Genomic DNA, 18,786 nt, shown 5'->3' on the forward strand with positions numbered 1-18,786 from the left:
TACAATTTCAAGCATTATTTTATTTTGAATGCATCTCAGTCCTCATCTCTGTATTACTGGGTTTTGTTTGCGAGGGACTAACAAGAACTCTGCTGACTGATTTTATTAAGGTTTTCAGATGCCTCTGTTATCATCGGCTTTTGGCTTTGGTGGAGGGGCTCCTTTTCATAGCAAGTTTCTCATTCCCCACAAGTACTCCTGATGGAGGCTGTGGAAAGAGACTTGTTTTCACTTTACAAAAATTTCCACGTGGTTCTATTTACCCAGTCCTTCAAGTGTGTAGCTGCTGGAGGAGACTGTTCAGTGCCCTCAGGAGAACAAAGCAACAGCTGGGAGGTAGCGAAGATCTAACTAATATAATGAAGAATTTATCACAGGAGCATTTTAGTAGAATTTATTTATAATGATTTTTATCAGCCTTTTTAACTGACTGCTGTTCACTGAGTCACGAACTCTATGGCCCTTTCATGCCACCTCTCATTTCATCTACATCAATAATTTCTGGTCTGTATAGTAATTTTCCCTTATTTGTAAGTACACTTCCTGGAGAGTAAAGTGGGAAATGAAAAAAAAAAAAAAAACCCACAAAACAACATCCAGCAACAACAGATAAATCTGAAATTTAAGATTTCAGAAGAAATGTGGGGGATATGTTTATTACATTGAGGTCAAGTGGGTTATTTTTGGTGAGCTTTATAGGTTTTGCTTCTCCATCCTAAAAGGAGCACATATTACAGAGAGAAAGTTTAAATCCATCAGAAAAATTCTGTGAATACAAATAAAAGCCAATGTTTTCCATATCATTATATATTGGTATCATAAGCCAAAGGGTCCTCTAAAAAACAGTGAAATGTAACCTTAATACCATTTTGTATTATTTAGGATAAGTCTCTAATACCTTTTCAAAACAAGAAGTGAGTGAAAAAATACTTTATTTTTTTTTTTTTTACTTCGGGTCAGTCAGAGGTATCATAATTCTAATGTACTGAATGCAGTATGGCAACTATTTTTTGCAGCCATTAGATCTGAAAACTGCACAGTAAGCATTGCATCTATTTTCAAAACAGAAAGAACTGCACGACTTTGTCAGCACACCCTGATTGCTCTGTTCTGATGTCAATATGTGAAAAAATTATAGAGTTTGGATATATATGAATTCAGAAAAGTTTAGTTATATTTTAGTCACTGATGAACATCCAAAATATTTTCCTGTCTCTCCCTGTAAAATTAATGCTATGGATGCAAGATTATTATAACTGAAAGAAAAGCCCACAATCCATAACTGGGCTCCACATTTCCATCTGAATATATGACTAGGAAGATGACCAGCATCCAAGACTTGGACATTTCAAGGGCTTAATTACCAATTAAGTTGGTAAATGAGTTTATAGTCTTTCCTAGATTTATGGTTGTGGGTGTTCTGGTTTTTTTTTAAATCTATATTTAAAGGTGAAGGAAGAATAATTACAGTAACACTTCTTTGCTGTATTTTGGATTGCTACTTTTCAGGCAAATATCAGAAATTTTTTTTCATGATTTAAGTTAAATGGCAACTACAATTAAATGTTAAAAGTGCATTTTAGTGGAAGCAGGACTGTAGACCAGGTATCAAATATCCTTGAGTTGGGAGTCTACCAAATGAGCCAAACTCAAAAAAATAAACTACCTTTTCAAAGGCATCATTATAGAACACGCTGTCAGGTTTTCACTTGGGCACTGTGGCAATATCTCATGAAAATTCCTGGGAGTTTTCATTATAAAAAATGGAAATGTCAGTTACAGTATCAAGAAAAAAAGAAAAGGGTAGGGAAAGAGCTAAATGATCAAAAGTCTTGATTTTTTTCCAGTGCCTGCAGCTTTAGATGTAAATGTATATACACAAAAATGTGTGCCTGGAATTATTAGTAAGCAGAAGTGTTTACAATACCTTTACGCTAAGTAGCAAATAAATGATTAGTTATCTACATCACATAAATTGAGGCATATACACTTGTGATCACTGTCATTTGATCATGAAAAATTGTGAGAATAAAACAGGAGATTAATGCAATCTGCCTTCAAATTCCCAAGCCATTGTGTTAAGCAAAAAAGGTACACCAGAAATCAAGGATGTATCTGAACCATAAACTATTTGGGGCAAAGGCAGTATCCTATTCTGTGGTTATAAAGTGCCTGTAATTTATCGTGCTATATAAATGATTTTTAACAATGATGAAAACAGTTGTAGAAAGCAGTAGTTTAGAGAATGGGAAAAAAGGAGAAATGAGCTCATAGCATATGAAGTAATCTATAGCATGTAGGGAAAACCAAAGGAAATTACTAAATCAAGGTAATAAAACTACTAATTATGTGCTCTTTGGAGGGCAGCTGCTATCAAGTAGGAAAGTGACCTTGAGATGAAGGCCACTTTTACTTTCAGTATTGTACTCAAAGTGATCTTAAGAATCCAAAGGAAGAGACAACTACTGTATGAAAGAGAAATGCTATAAACTGCCCCAATGAACCTGTGAGCACAGAGCATATCTGTATTTTTTCCCATTACCTATGTCAGTCTACATGGCTTTTGACTGCATACTTAAAATACATCTGTAGCCATCCATTTACATAAGGGCTTGAATTTCCACTACTAGCGGAGCATGAAAAATACCTGTGATATGATGTACTTGATTTTTCTATATCACTCCCCCTGCCTAAGCCATACTATCTTTAAAGATAACAGAGGTCATCAAAGCATCAAAATACACAACAGCAAAGAGACATGGGGGGGGAAAAACATTCCTGAGCCAAGGTCAGCTTTTCCCAGGGTTGAGAAACAACAAAGATGTTACAAATCAGCAACGCATTTTTACCTTTCTCAACTTCCTGGTTTATAGAATGGATCCTCTAGATATCATGCTACAAATACAAAAATGCTATTTCTTCCATCCCTCAATCAATTTGTTCCCCAGTCTGTACTGATACTGGTGACTGCCCTGACCCATGGGCAGGACCTCGCACTTGGCCTTGTGGAACTCCATGAGGTTTGCACAGACCCACCTCTCCAGCCTGTCCAGGTCCCTCTGGATGGCACATCCCTTCCCTCCAGCGTGTCGGCTGTACCACACAGCTTGGTGTCGTTGGTGAACTTGCTGAGGGTGCACTCGATCCCACCATGTCATTGATGAGGATATTCAATAGTATCGGTCCTAGTAGAGACCTACCCCTTTCATCACGATCTCACCATGATATTTTAGGACCTACCAACTGTTTTGGTTTTATTATCTCTTTTCTCTTGGAAGACTGTGGCATCTAAAACCCAAGATCTCTCTCAAGCACATATTCAATACCTGAAGCAAGGGAGACCCCACTTCACTGACAGAGACTGGGGATTTTAGGATTCTGATTTGCAGGGACTTCATCATCAGTTCCTTATGGCTGTTATGTCCATTTTTAAGTTTTAGTTTGACTTTGGATTTTTTTTTTTCTCTGGGCAGTCCACATGTATTGATATAATGATGATGTGTTGCTCTGTTGATGAACTGCCAGCATAACTTGACAAACTTTTCCATACTTGGTGCAGTTTAAATCATTCAAAAAAATCCATCTGCTCTGTATTTTGGGGGAGATTATCAAGGTTTTATAAACAAGCAGTAGCACACACTTTTTTTCTCCAGGTACAACTAGCACGCACTTGCTGTACTTTCATTCATATTTACATCTTACGTATTTACATTCATGTTTTCTCTACCTATTATGTGGTTTTGTCAATTTCACTTAAATATTAAAAAGATACTTTACAACACGAAGGTGGTTAAAACTAATAACTTAGCAATAATTTCTCAATATGCTTATGTCTGTTTACTTTCACAGAAGTGTGTTCACCCCATTTAAATGAACAGGACAAATAAAGGGGTAAAATAAAACCCAAAAGTGAATAACAATGACAAATTACGGTCACATTTTTTTTTTTTTTAAATAACTTTTTCCAAAGCTAGGTAGCTATTGCTCAAGCCTCCAAAGAGGTGAGATTCTGAGCAATTCATACTTATGTTCTTAGCACAGCAGCATGTTGTGGCAGTTTATTTCGGTCTCAAAACCAGAAGATACCATTCATGCTTTGATGTTTAAATATACGAGTTTCCAAACTGATGGGGCTCCTGCAGTGGTTATGCTGTCCAGGCCTGCCCTTCATTAGGATAGGTTAGGAAAGCATCAAACAGATACATGTAGCAGGGATGTATGTTTGCTGATCTTACTGTCCCAACACCTTCTGCAAACACAGTGAAAAGTGTGAAACTGTTGGCTAATGTGTATCAGAATTACCGAATGGTTTGGATTGGAAGGGACCTTAAAGATCATCCAACCCAAATATAGTTTTTTCTAAAGAAATTTTTGCTGCAAGGCTTTGTGAAGAGGAGAAAAATTTGTAAAGGTATTTTGTACTTATCTTAATTTGCCTTCTAGCAACAGAAATAGCTCCCCACTTGAGTCCAAAAATTCAAAATGGCTCAAAACTAACGTCAGCTTGATAAAACATGATTTTTGTTTGTTTAGTGGAGCTTGTTTTTATTTCTCTATCCTACTTCCTAGAAATTATATACAGGTGCTTGGGATTCTGTACTAAGAAAAACCATTTCTGTTCAACACAAAAAGACTTGACTTTCAGGACAACTTGGGATTTCACTGCAAAACGGAACAGAACACAATTACTATTATCTTCCTGTAAAAAATTTTCAAGAGACTAAGAACAAGTATAAGCTTCTAAAATCCCGGCCTATGTGCAGCTAAGATTTCACCCTTTATATACACCATACTGTTTATATGTTCTGTTGCATGTCAACTACAAGTCTATAGGACTGGATCCTTAATCTCTATTATATATATATAATACAGACATATGTGTTTGTATGTATATACGTACATATTAATATTGATATGTGCATCTGCATTGTTGTTTAGAATTATTCTTCCTTGTAACCTTTCTGCTTTGAAAAAATTTGGCACCTACTTGAAAAAGCATAATGAAATAGTTTAGTAGAGAAGTAAAGCTGACCAGTTTAAACAAGTAAGGTTTAGAAAGATTTTACAGAACATAAAAAGACCATTACCATCAATACTAGAACATAATGTCCATATTATAATCAATATTCCGTCACTCTCTACTTTAAACAATACTGGTTCAAGGAGTCAATGTGGCCCAATGAATATATGTCTTTATAACACTACATCATTTGGATTGTTCATGTAAATTTTTTTTTTCAGTTATTATAGCACTCTCAGTGCCTGTCTTGTTCCCTTTAAAAATCTAGTTGCTCAGTCAGTTATTTGATATCTGAGTAAGTGAGAATAGAAATTCACCATGTGGAATGACCAAAGACTATATGAAAAATCCAGTCCATCTACCTGCAACTGAAAGCTTTTTCAGGTTTTTCACTTGACCCTAGTGGGGGAAAAAAAAAAAAAAAAAAAAAAGTACAAGCCAACAGCACTACCCAGCCAAAACCACGTAAGCCCCAAGCCAAGCCAGAGAGGCCTTGTGGAAACACCCTGGGAAAAAAATAAAACCAGCCAACCAAAAACCCACTAAAACCCAACCCAACCAACCAAAAAGAACCCCAAAATTGCACTATGAACTAGATAGTGTATTCTGCTTGAATTAGGTGTGACATTAAAGAGGACTATGATCTTTGCCTATCAAATTGTCTAAGCAATAGTAGAGGTTGAAGTAATAAGTCAAGATAGTATAAACACTGTTAAAGCTGTGCACTTAAAGGTCTGATTTCAAGATGATCAAAGAGAAATTATAAAAGCTATGTGAAAAAATAGCTCCCTCTCAACAAACACAAAATGAGCAAGAAAATATTTCTTCTTTTCTAGGACAGCATCACTGATCGCAGCGAGTGCTCTGCAAAAGCAGCTGTACGCAGTCATTGCAGAAAGTCTACCAAAAGTTGCTGTTCTGAGCACAGTAGTTGTTCCAAAATACAGCGTGGATCCAGTACTGTGTGTTGGTAATGTCTTTGTAGCGGGAGGAAGAGCGCACCAGGATACTGAATTAATGTTGGGTACTGGTTCAGTAGCCTTTATACAATCTAAATCTATTTCCTTCTATCCCTTCAGAAGTTCGCCACTTCTTGAACCTTGATTACTTTTAGTGAACTGCCTCATGAACTAAATCCCTATCCTTGACTGCCTGTATACAAACATGACTTTATGTTAAGTAGTTGCCCAATTCCATATAGTGCGTTGCAGGTCTAGACAAAATCTGTCTGTCATGCTAAATGGATGGGTAGTTACTGAAAACATGGCTTCAGCCATGGTGTACGAAACACCATACTGAGAAAATACTTGAGTGTGCAAAAATCAAAGTTGAATTCAAGAGAAAGTGGCGCTTGAACAACAGATAATCCTCTGCCTACTGTTCTCAGAGAGAGATGCCAAAACAATATCAGGAAAGGAATGGAAGGTTTTCTGAATGGCATTCCTTCAGCAGCAGAAAAAAGGAAAATAGCTAAAGGATTCTTTCTTCTCTTGATCAAAGGAGCATATTATTAGCAGTTAGCTTTTTAAGAGGATAACAGTATCCTCACGGTGAGAGCTAAGTCACTTTAAAAATGAACCATAACAATTTTCATTACTTAGACATTGTTACTTTTCTTAAATAATCACCACGGCTATTAAACAACAAATTGGAGGCCAGTGTTATCTTACACAAGTTACTATGCTTAGGAAGGCTCCTAGAGTATACCCGAACTGCCAGCAGGACTGAAATCGAATTTTACCACATTTCTTTAGTTGCCTTTTTTTTTGCAGACATTAATTTCAAGCTAGATGAAAATTTAAATGAAATCACATCCCTGCAATTATCCCCCCTCCCCAAAAGTTTGGTGTAGTATTTGCAATCCTTTTATTCTTTAGATTTTAGTTCCAATAATTTTTTTTCCAAACTGTGCTGTGAATTACTCTTTATGGAACCACTGGGAATGTAGTTTGTAAAATGGTGAGTGAGATTACTCTAATTTCATTCCATGTTAATGTGCAATACAGATGAGAAACCAAAAATACAATGCCTTCCTATTTATCTCACCTACCTGTATCTTCACCATACACCTACAAGGATGACGACACATATAGGTCACTGCAATAACTACAGAAATCAAAGGATCATTTTAAGCCACTTCTCTAGCATGTCAAACATGGCATAGCCTACATGAATTCCTACGAAAAGGATGAGTAGTAAACACACATCAGATTGATCCACTCCTTACTAGTATACCATAGCTTTTCCCCTTTTAATCCTTTCTCCTTTAAGAGAGGGACATATAATACCAGGTAGTTCCAGATTACCCTCCGAGGCAAAATGTACATACATTGTTTGCAAATGCATACCAAGAGATTTTCAGAAGGAAAATAAAAACAGTGATATTTTTATTAATGGCCAGAACTAGCTGTCCAGTTTTGCAGAGATGCTATAAATTGCTGTGCTGCTTTTTGGTAACAAGATAAGATGTCACTGACTCATGAAAGAAGCTTATATACCTTTCCTTTTCTCCAGTCCAGTGTGATAAGAGGTGGAGACTGAAAGCACAGGTTCTCTGCCCAGCCACCATGGAAGTCCTGCTATGCTATCACCATAGTAAACTATTTCAGAAAATGCTAAAAAATAACATCTATTTCACAAATCACTTCCACTCTGATTCTCTTCCTCTATCCAGTTGCTTTACGGGTTTTTTTTCACCCCTCAGCTCAAACCAGTTTGAAAATTAGCATCTGCCATTGAATCACCATTTACCTCCTTAGCGCATCAGAGGAACACTGTACACAAAAAACATCAGGGGATTATTCTTAGATACTGGAGAAAGCTAATACCACACTGATAAGCTTCCAAATATTCTTTAAAAAGTTTCCAAAGAAAATCTACACAGCTAAGCACCTTACAACCTGATGAATTAACGTACTAAACTAAGACACAAAGAAAGCTAAATATTGCAGGATTATGGTTGCTTAAAATTTATGTTGGACATTTGCTTTTGTTTTCCCTCTACCTGACATAATTTTAATACATTTTTGGCTGAATGTCACAGCTCATTTCAGTCACTGTATAAAACACAAGACAATTAGAAGGATATTGAATGCAAAACTTCCTTTTGTCTCCTTGAAAATTAGAGTACTCTAAAAAATACAAGTTGATATTAAATACAAGATGATAAGTAGGACCCTGCCCTTCCCATATTTCAGACCAGAGAAGGAACTTTGGCTGCATATAATGCATCTTGATAATAAGTGCATGTGAAAGAAGCTGTTAGAGCAACAACTAGGTCACTTAAAATTTCAGATCAAGGGAGTTAATCACACCATTTACCATTAGACCTCATTGGTATTCACAGGAACATTTCCAAATCCTCCTAATGTTCAGGTTTAAAATTACTCTATGCCCACCTTACAGAGCTCATCAAGTACTGCTGCATAAGGACCAAAAGCATTAGCTTATATAGCACAACTTCTGCGTGCAAACACGGATACAGAAGTTCACTTTAAACAATTACGCTGAGTCGATAATGCAAAAGAGTAATTTCTTAGATGAAAGGAAGGTTGGGTAAAGCTCAGTAAGGTTTAAGTTAGCCTGTAAGTTTAAGTAATGTCCTTAGGCTATGATAAAAAAATAAAATCCCAGGTTAAAGTCAAAACAGTAAGGAAGGTTCAGTGGAAGCAGCAGACAGACTTCTCAGGCTGTTTCTACACTTGTTTATAGCTTTATGTACTAGAGCTTCCTTCTACCTAGGGCTGGTATCCTGATTTTCTTCACAGCCTTAAATAACCTGTATCATTCATGTTTCACAGTCTGTTTTTCAGACCCAAATATGAGAAGAGTGTTTTTAAATGATTTTGAGCAAGCTGTGAGTTCTGTGTCTTTACAGGTCATTTATAATGCATCCGAATGACAATTATATTAAGCTCTACACAGCAAAGCAAGTGGCAGTATGTAAGACTCAGAGAAGAGGATAGGGTGTATCTGTCCAAGAAGAGATTTACAAATCAGGATTGGAGAACACAAAACAGAAAGAGGAGGACTAAACAGTATCATTATTTTCTTTAAAGGAAATACTGACAAAGAGCAGTGTGTGGCTGAAGCCGGAGAGAGCGATACCGAAGAGTCAATTTCCCTTTAAAGGCACATTAGTTTTTTAGCGCAACTTGAATTAAATGAAGCCAGATTAGAAAACAAAAAGAAACTACAGAAATATGAAAAAAAATCTAATATTCAAGGCAGCACATGGTAATGAAAATCACTTCCAAGGAATGGAAAACTTAAAAAATGGCATTACTGCTTTGTAATTTTTTTTAAAAAAGTCAGATGGAAATACAGCAAAGTCGGCTTGTGTTATATATCCAAATGGAAACAAAACCACACCCAACCTGCTGTGCTAGAGATAAAATTCCCATAGCTGTCTGTATGAATTCACATTTAAATAGTACAGGTAGAAACATGAATATCTAGCTGGGAATTGTACCAGGTTGGCAAGGTGCATAAGTTACCAACTTGTGGTCACTGTAATTTTCAAAGTTTGAGCAGAAGAGGGTTAAAATATACAGACCGCCTTAATTATTAGAATTATCAATTATTGTACATACAATGTATAATGGCCAGAGTCTCCAATATGAATAAAAGTTTCATTAGTCTAAATGCTTTATTCCAGAACAGTGAGTCTCTGCTTTGCATTTAGAATTTAAAAGCCAATAAAACAGATATGAGGTGAGAATGTCTGAATAAATTATTATAGTAAGACTTGGAGATCTCTTTCTATAGTCACACAATGCCTAATTATTTATTTGCACTGTTATGCTTTAAGTAAACCTTTCTTAAAAGTGCCTTTCTTTCGGAACTTCTTTAGGACTTGTAGACTATGGAACGACTCAAAAAACGAGAGTGGCAGACACATTGTCAGACATAGCAAGGAAGTTGGGAGATAATACATCTTTTTTATTACATTATTACATGATTGAAGGATAATCTAGTTTAAACTGAGTTTAACAAACACAAATGGATGTTAGCATTTCGTTGTTTTAATCCTGTTCTCTTATTATATTTCAGTTCTTTCAGCTGGAATGAAACAATATTTTGTTGTGAAGAGACTGCCTCACATCCAAGTATTCGCAGTAGGTCACAAACCCCAGAAGAAAATCTTGCAGGCCTGAGAAATCTAACTCAGCCAATTAAACATGTCTTTAACAGCACTGCTCAGCTAGGGAGCCAACCTAAAAGTGACAGAACGGTCAAGTCACCCCCTGAGGGTGTTGAAGGTGCAGAACCTGGCAGAGGGGGGATGTTCGCAGCACGACTAAGGAGGGTCAAAGGTGCCAGCACTGGACTATGACCAAAACATCTCACAGTATGTTGAAATTTCACTGTGACCTTTTGTCACAGCAGATGAGCTGTTATAAACTAGAACAGATTCTGGGCACTGGTAATGGTTTGGGCATTTAAAGAGCAGGCAGGGGAAAGGAACAGATCTACTGTGCTTGGCACTGATGTCATTGCTTTCACCATATCTGTCTGTGTGAGACTTGTCGGTGCCTATAGCTTTTGTACAACAGCCCCAAGCTCTAACTCTGAGGGGTGATGTACTGCTTTGCATCCCAACCTCAGGAACAGAGTTGGCACCAATAACTGCATTCCATGTAATGTGAACATCACAGCAGTAGTGGAAGGAGATGTACCTAATCTTACTAGGTTAGACACATAGGTTTTTCCTAAGTTGTCACGAAAATTTACATTTTGATGTGACACAAAGGCATCAAAAGCACTGAGCTCACTGTTCGATGTAAATGGACAATACTGGAACAGAAAGATACATGAAAGTTTTACCGCATCACATTTTATCCACTAGTTAGAAAAATCACACGTATTTACTTAAAGAAAGAGCTGGAGGCCTCCTCTCATTATATTTCAAAATAATGTCTTTCTTCATTCAAAGGAGAAAACTTAACTTAATAAAAACAATAAAAAAACCCTGAAAACTTTCTTTGTTCTCATGGCACCACTACCTCTTCAAAAGACTGTCCTTCAGGTACTATTGCAGTATTTTAACTCTGACAGCTGCTCTGTTGAGACATTACTACTGATAAAACAAAGCTTTGTCACTCCAGCTTCAGTACAATAGCAATGCAGTCACATATCAGCAAGAAAAGAATCAAGGACAATATGCGATGCATCAATCCTGCGTAACTTGTTTACCAAAAATCCTGTTGCAAATACGGTGAAGATCAGCTAAAGCATCTTGGTAAAATCTAATGAATTGCTGAATGTTTAAGAACACTGCACAACTTATTTCAAGACTATATTCTTTATACATGGAAGTCACGCAGGCACTGCTGATGCTTAGTAAACTGAAAACAACAAAAAAAAGCGCTGTTTTTTCTATTTCCAGTGATATTTTTGTTTGTATAAAAACTTACACTTCCTTCAGGCCTGCCTCTCCCTCTCTCCTTGCATATGGGATTTCAAGAAAATACTCATCATGTGGTATCAATAAATGTAGGTCTGTTAAGCAATACTTGGATGACCCAAAAGCTTTTTTTTTTTAATTAATGAAAACTCTTACGCCTTTCCAAAAAAATACTAGAATCAATTAGTTGAACAAGGAAATACTTGCGATGAAAAAGCACCTGCAGAGATATGTAGCATATGTAGCATTTAAAGGGAGCAGGGACTAAAGCCTGTTTAAAACTGTCACTTTAACATAGGAAAAGAGGAAAACAAAACAAGGTCAGCAACCTGGGTTTGGGAACTCCATCTTGTTTACAGATTGTACCCGACCAATATACACACTAAAATACCTGGACCTTTTCTGCCAGTTCCCTCACATTCTTAGCACTGATTTCTTTCTGAAAGCACACATGCTATAAAAAAAAAAACCAAAGAATAGTGTCTTCTTGTTTGAAACAATCCAGTACTGGAGAAAGTCTGAGAAACGTAGTGACCTTTACCACTACTAAATCTTCACATGGTGCATAGGAAGAGCATGCTGAATGTCAAGAGAGCTCCCGTAAAGAGTTATTCACTGCCAAAGCTCACTAAATTATGGAAGAAAAACCTGTATCTACTGTAATTGGTTTATACTGAGATATGTACAATATTTACCAACAAGCGATAAATGAGATAAATATGTTCCCCTTAAATAAAGCAATCCATCTGTCAATAGGACAAACCAGATTCTGTTTATGTTTTAAAGAAACAGAACACTTGGCATATCATTACACTTACCCTTAGCTGTTCTCTTTCACAACTCATCTGTTGCTTTGAACTCTACAAGAGGAAAAAAGAAAAAAGACAAAAAAAACCCCCAAAAAACAAACAACTTTGAAAGCATAGCATTCTTGCCACAACAAAACTGGTAGGTCTATGTATCTTACACAAATAAATATTGGAAACATAGCCATGAGTCTAAACACAATATTGTATTGGGGATCTGGATAGAATCATTACTACAAAAAAGTAATTTTTTTTCCTCTTATTATTTTAGATTTACAAAGGTCAAAAGGAAATCAACACTAGAACCCACCACAAGTCTGAAGTACAAAAAGCATTTTTGAGATGTTAAAGATCTCCTTGCAGGTCTGTTGAGGAAGAAGCTTTCCCCTTTTTCTGTTCTATCACAAGTCTGTGTTATATTTCTGAATATCCCACTACTAAGATATCATGATATATTCACAGGACACAGAAATAAAGACATAGAAGCTTCAAGAAGTGATAAAATGACAACTTCCACTTCTGATGTGGTATAAAAATAACTCTGAAGATTACTTGATTCCAATGCATATTTTTTTCCATACTGCTGTCTTTATGTTCTGCCAGGTTTATGAGAAACACTCTTAGAGTGTGAAAGCTGGTTGCTGAGCAAGACCTCACCACCAAGTAACAGCAGATGTGAGTCATCAGTCAATGGCAGCACAATTTGAAGTCACCACTCTGCCAAAAAGAAAGGGGCTCCTCTAAGAAGAGCTTAAGAAAGAGAACAGCAGCGCTGAAACATCCAGTTCCTAGTTTGCTTTCTAGCTCCCTGGTTTCTAACTCAATCCTACCACCAGGACCTCCTGAACAAAACTTTAAAAGCTTTGCTCGGGTGCTCAGGAGGGCACTTGGATGTTGATTTGTCCAACCTGTGGTGAGAGGTTTGTTGTTTGGTTGGTTTTTGTTTTGTTTTTAAAATAGTTTTAGAATACTTTTAGAGTCATTAGTGGGTATCATTACTGTTGAAAATGTAATCGCTGCCATTTCTGTAATTAATGTACACGGCAAACACTGTTCATTAAACATTAAAAAAATCTGATGCAACGTTTCCTGAAGATATTTTCAGAGATTCAGAGAACCCTTTTCACTACTTTGCACTTACAAAAAGTTAAAACATGAACCAATACCCATTTGTATGAGACATTTTTACTCTGCTGTGATGATGAAAAGGGGAACTTCTCAGGCAAAGTTAGGTTACTTACAAAGGAATAAAACTGCCAGCACATTTTTCAACACAGAAAAATTAGTCCTAATAAATAAGTTACAAACTAAACCTCCTATAGCACAAGTTTTACAACAAAGTCCCTGTATGAAAAAAACAAATCTAACAGCAACAAACGCTCTTCTGATAATTTCTTAGAGTTCTCTAGAAAGGAAGAGAAGGTAAAGGAATACAGCATAGGTGTATTTATGATCTTCCTGTAAACAGTAAAACCAAGTACAGCTAAAGTGACTATCCCTTGTAGACTAATGATTTCACTTTTCAAAGTTCATGCCTTCACACCATTTATAAATTACTTTAAGGTTATACTAGTCTGCATTATAAGTGTACTTGCATAAGTCTCAAGAGTTAATTTTAGACCTGCATCTGTTCATATTGTTAAAAAAAAATATAAACCAGAATATTTCAGCTGGAAGGGACATGCAATGTTCATCTAGTCCATGTTTAAAGTGAGTTTGGGGGTTTTTGTTTGGTTTTGGGTTTTTTTGGTTTGGTTTTCTTTTTTTTTTTTTTTCCTTTTTTGTTTTACTTTTTAGGTTTTTCTCTGTGTAAGCCTCCACACGAGAGATTTTTAACTCCAATTTTCAGAAAAAAAAAAAAATTGTTGAAATGTGAACAGTTGTTTTTCACAATGGTCCTACACAGATTAAAAAAACAAATTTAAAATCATAACCATCGAGTTACCCACTCTTTGACTGTTTGTAGGATATATTCTATAAACATAACAACACTACTACTACCTTACTCAGTTTTGTCCTGAGCAGTCATAACACAAGACAGATATCATTATGTTTTTTCATAGATAAACGGGTGCACAAAGAAATGAAGACAGTCATTTGCCAAACAGCCCATGAGCTCCACTCAGTAAACTGAGCAACATCTAGAATGATTTCACTTTATAACATTTCACTGGTCAGCTTCTTTGGATAAGGCTGCCACTCTTACATTCTATAATTTGTGTCCTACATACACCAGCTATTTTTCTAGAAGAAATGTTCAGCCTCTACCATTAATTCCAGTATTTCTCAGGGTACTCTTCAGGCATTAAAAAAAAAAGAAAACTGAACAAACAACATGGTGATTAATTGTAGGAAAAAAAGGGAAAAAAGGACAACATAATAGAATATGCAACGCATTACACAATGCTAGAATATTGTAATAGCTTTTTATTTAACATATTTTTCACACTTTCTTTAGCATCCCTTGGCAAATTTGCCTGCTTTCCCCAATCAAACCCTGGAGAGCATAACTTCAGCAACAGGGATATTTTTCATAGCTTGCCTGCAGAACATAGTAGAACTGTAATCTTTTGTAGATATTAAGTACTACTAATACCTCAGTAGTAGTAATAATTTTAAAAGCTTTAGAAGAAGCCAAAAATGTTATGTAGAAAAGATGTTCAGCAAAGAAATCAACAGGAGATATTCACAGTGCTGCCATAAATTTCATTGTCACTCAAGAAACAACAAACATCAGATTTACATTTGCTTTACAGTCATGGGATATGGAATTAGATAATCCTACCATCTCATCTGTAATGTGTTTATCCTCCGATTTTCTCACTGCACAGCCATACATGGCTTCAAGTTTAGTCTCCCTGATAAAATACACAAACCAGGAGAGATTTGCAGTTCTTCCCATTTCATCCGCCCTATTGCTTTGGTGGCCCTGGACATGCTGATTGCATGTTTAGATACACCACGAAGATACTTTGTTTATTCCACAGCAGCTGCAAACTATTCTATAGTATCAGTTTAGGCTTCTTTGAAATGTTTGTGAAGAGCCTTTTGGAACGACCTTCTGAAATTTATATTTAATATTTTATTTCCATTTAGATGTAGTAGAAAATATATTCAGATTGTATCTTTAATATCACCCTTCAAAAGAATGTGTTGTCCTCTTCCCATGGGATGAAACTTTTGGCTCTGACCTCACATGAGCTGTACAGATTCACAGGCATTCTGTCTTCAAACAGAAAAGTGAGAAAAGTGGCTAAAGATAAGGAAATATATCTAGACAGGAACAAGTAGGAAGACCAGAATACTTCAGCCTGTGAAAGAGATGGCTGAGAGCAGGTGTCTATGAAATAACAAATAACATGGAGATGGAGAAGCTAGAATAATTGCTGCTTCTCTCCTCCAAAAAACCAACTAGATGGCAACAAATTAAAATAATAGGTGGCCAGTTCAAACCAAACGAAGTACAAAGATGATTCTGTATACGATGTGTAAATAAAGGAGTAGGTGCTGTGGATAAAAAAAGTTCAAAGAAAAAATTACAGAAGATTATTAAATGCACAGACACCACTTTTGCCACACAAAGTTCCTGGAGGCTGAAAGAAAATTCTGGAGGAGCTTGCTTTATTCCCCTCTTCCACAGGCATGCATAAAAATGGTATCTCGGATACACAGACCTCCGGTCTGACTCAGAACAGCTGGTTTCACATACCCTAATAATATAAACATGCAAGCTTCCAGTAACACCGGGTATTTGGAAACCAAAGGTGGTAGTGCAAACGGGGGAATTTCAGAACGGAACAAAGGCAAAAATCTGTAAAAACCAACCAGACAAAAAAAGTGTATCAAATATTTGTAGAGTGAAGCAAGGGTCACAGGTATTGACTATTTAAGCAGGTAATTAAATCTGTGGTTTAATTTGTCATCTATAAGGCTATCTGCTACTGTCATTTTAAACATAAAATTGACAAATATCTAACATCACAGAAACCAGAACAGAAAATGCTATTTAAGATTGAAAAGAAGTACTTATGAACAGTGGGAGAATATAATAGGTAAAGAGTGAATAAGAACAATGACGTACAAGTCAGGAGAAGGTGACTGTGTCTTAACATCCAACTGCTACACCACTTCTGGCAGCGAAACAAGTAGAACAAAAACATCCATTTATTTTAAAACAGCTTTCATATGAATGCGAGTTATATCTTAAAGTCTATTTTAGACAACCTACAACCATATCCACGGTATTCTGTTTACTAAAAGAAATGGAGAAAGACAACAGGGGCAATATGCAGGACACACCAATGGTGACAATTTCCTTTGTTCAAAGTTCAGCAAATGGTTGATTCCAAATTGTTTATAATAATAAAGTCCATTTCAGTGACGGGTTCCCTCAGAGAGTGAACTTCCACGTAGATAGCTCCCTCATCACCCTTCATACTAGAAGCTTTCCAGAACAAAAGCAGCAAGGTTTAGTGATAAGGCATTATTAGGATGAGATTAAAATGAAAAAATGAAACAAACCAAACCAATTTTTTCATTAAGGTAAAATGAAAAAATATTTTTCATAGTTTAAGCAATGATGCCATCTATCTGTCCGTCTGTCTATCCTTCTATTTATCAGTTCAAGTTCATTAAAATACATCTGGGAAAGGCTCATTTGGGTACAAGTGGCTTTCTGTGCAGCTAACCAGTGCCAAATTTGCACTCTCATTTTGTCTTTTTTGCTATCTGTGCCAGTTTGAGAAACATCCTGGCAGTACCAAGCACTTAAGGGAAAACATAAATAATGTATTTACAATATGTAAACCTGTAGAGATAAGCGAGAAAAACTGAAAGCCATAACATATTTAATTAACGATCAAGAGGCCCTAGAAGCAAACCTTGTGCATATCCTGCAGTTTTAAACACATTGCCTCTCAATCCTAAATTTACTTTGTTATGTCTCTGGATTGAACCATACACAATGAACTATTTATTTCTTTTAGTTCAAGACTGCATGAAGAACCTGGTCAATATGTTGAGTGTCATTATGTCAAGCTCTCACATACTAGAGTTTAGTGGAAGAATGCCTAAAATATTGATTCTCTTTACAGGATTTAATCAAGGAAAAATTCTCAAAGAACTTAAACAATAGTTCAAGACTGCAAGTCTTTTTATAAGACAAGAGTCTTATAAGACAGTCATGCTGTCAGGCTCCATCACTTTAAACAAAAAAAAACCCTTTGGAAATGCAGTGCAACCTGCTGTTGTCATTCTCGAGTGAGTTCATGAACATGAATAGAACGGGGAAGTATGTTTGGTTTTCTTTAAATAACAGTAGCAGGTGGGAAACTTAAGATCTTCTAAACATATTTATCAGTCGTCCACTCTTCATAAGGACACGCAAGCCCTAGCTCTGAAGAAACTGAAACACAAATAGAAAACAGGACCCATCTATGGATGCAATGGACAGATTGATAGAGCAACAGTATTACTCAAGTCGATAAGAAATACCAACAGTCCACCAGGGGAGGTTTTTTGGTGCCAAGTGAAGTGTCATTTTAAAGAAAAGGATTAAGTGATGGGGAAAAGAGAACAATATGATGGTCACAGGGTTATTTACAGAGAGACTCTGCTTAAAATAGAAAAAACATTTTTGTTGCAGTACAACATCCTCAAGTATTTGTTTTACATTTAGAAATCCGAAGTACTTTCAGGATTGAGAGGGTCTTTTGAAATGGAGTACAGTCCCAGTGGTTGAAAGATAACCAGTGAATATCTAAAGTCTTTTATATTCTAGATACTTTACAAGAAACAAGCATTTGCAGTAAATGGACTTAGCCTGTGTTCGGAAAAAAGTGTATATAAAGCCATCCTGTTTCCAGTGAGCAGTTACACTGGAATTACTTATCCGTGATTTTCTGTGCAGCTTGAGGCACTGACTCTAACAGCAGTTCCAGGAAGGGCCCTCCAATATTTTTGTCTTTATTCTTCCACCTCAAAAAGGACAATGCAAATACGATTACCTGAACTGTAACAACAGGCCTGTTTTCATTAGGAAAGGATAGTTTGCACTCAGTACCTACATACGAACTGTGGAGCATCAGTGTCAGATGTGAAAGACTCGGCACTGATCACAGTCACAGTGCTTTTACCAAAACGTAACTTCACAATTAGTAATTGCTTATTCACCTGACTGAGGTCTCATATTTCTCCTCATTCATACACAGATTAAATATCTGAAATGAAACCATAGATAATTCAGGCACAGTTGCACCAGTTCTATTTCCTTAGATACTATGTGACAGTCCATACCATTTCATACTGTTTGCAAAATCTCTCTATCGGTGTTTCCTCTCATTAGATACTCATCTGACCGTAAAAGTCTTCTCTCAAAAATTGAATCCTTGGGTTTTTTCCTTGCCATGTTGCACAAAAATGTTGTGCTACACAAGGAGATACACCATACACTGCTGTCTGGCATATTTCATGTGGAAACAGTCACTTCCCTTGCATCATTTTATTACATATTATTTTTCATTATCTCATTGCCCTACAGAATTCAGAAGAAAGGA

General features: G+C 36.3%; 1 protein-coding gene across 12 annotated transcripts in view; it reads right to left on the bottom strand.

The window, feature by feature from the left end:
* Positions 1-18,786, bottom strand: part of LOC141930165 (RNA binding protein fox-1 homolog 1) — a 920,114-nt gene that overhangs the window by 397,349 nt on the left and 503,979 nt on the right. For 2 of the 12 annotated variants that reach the window (XM_074840611.1, XM_074840610.1), the window contains one exon: positions 12,245-12,286. The exons of 9 other annotated variants lie outside the window; for them this stretch is intronic. In XM_074840611.1, coding sequence (XP_074696712.1) covers positions 12,245-12,286 — 42 coding nt within the window. Of the gene's footprint in view, positions 1-12,244; positions 12,287-18,786 lie in introns of those variants that run through there. One more of the 12 variants, XM_074840608.1, reaches the window with a different exon arrangement.

Source organism: Strix aluco, chromosome 15 (genome assembly GCF_031877795.1).
Source record: "Strix aluco isolate bStrAlu1 chromosome 15, bStrAlu1.hap1, whole genome shotgun sequence".
NCBI lineage: Eukaryota > Metazoa > Chordata > Aves > Strigiformes > Strigidae > Strix > Strix aluco.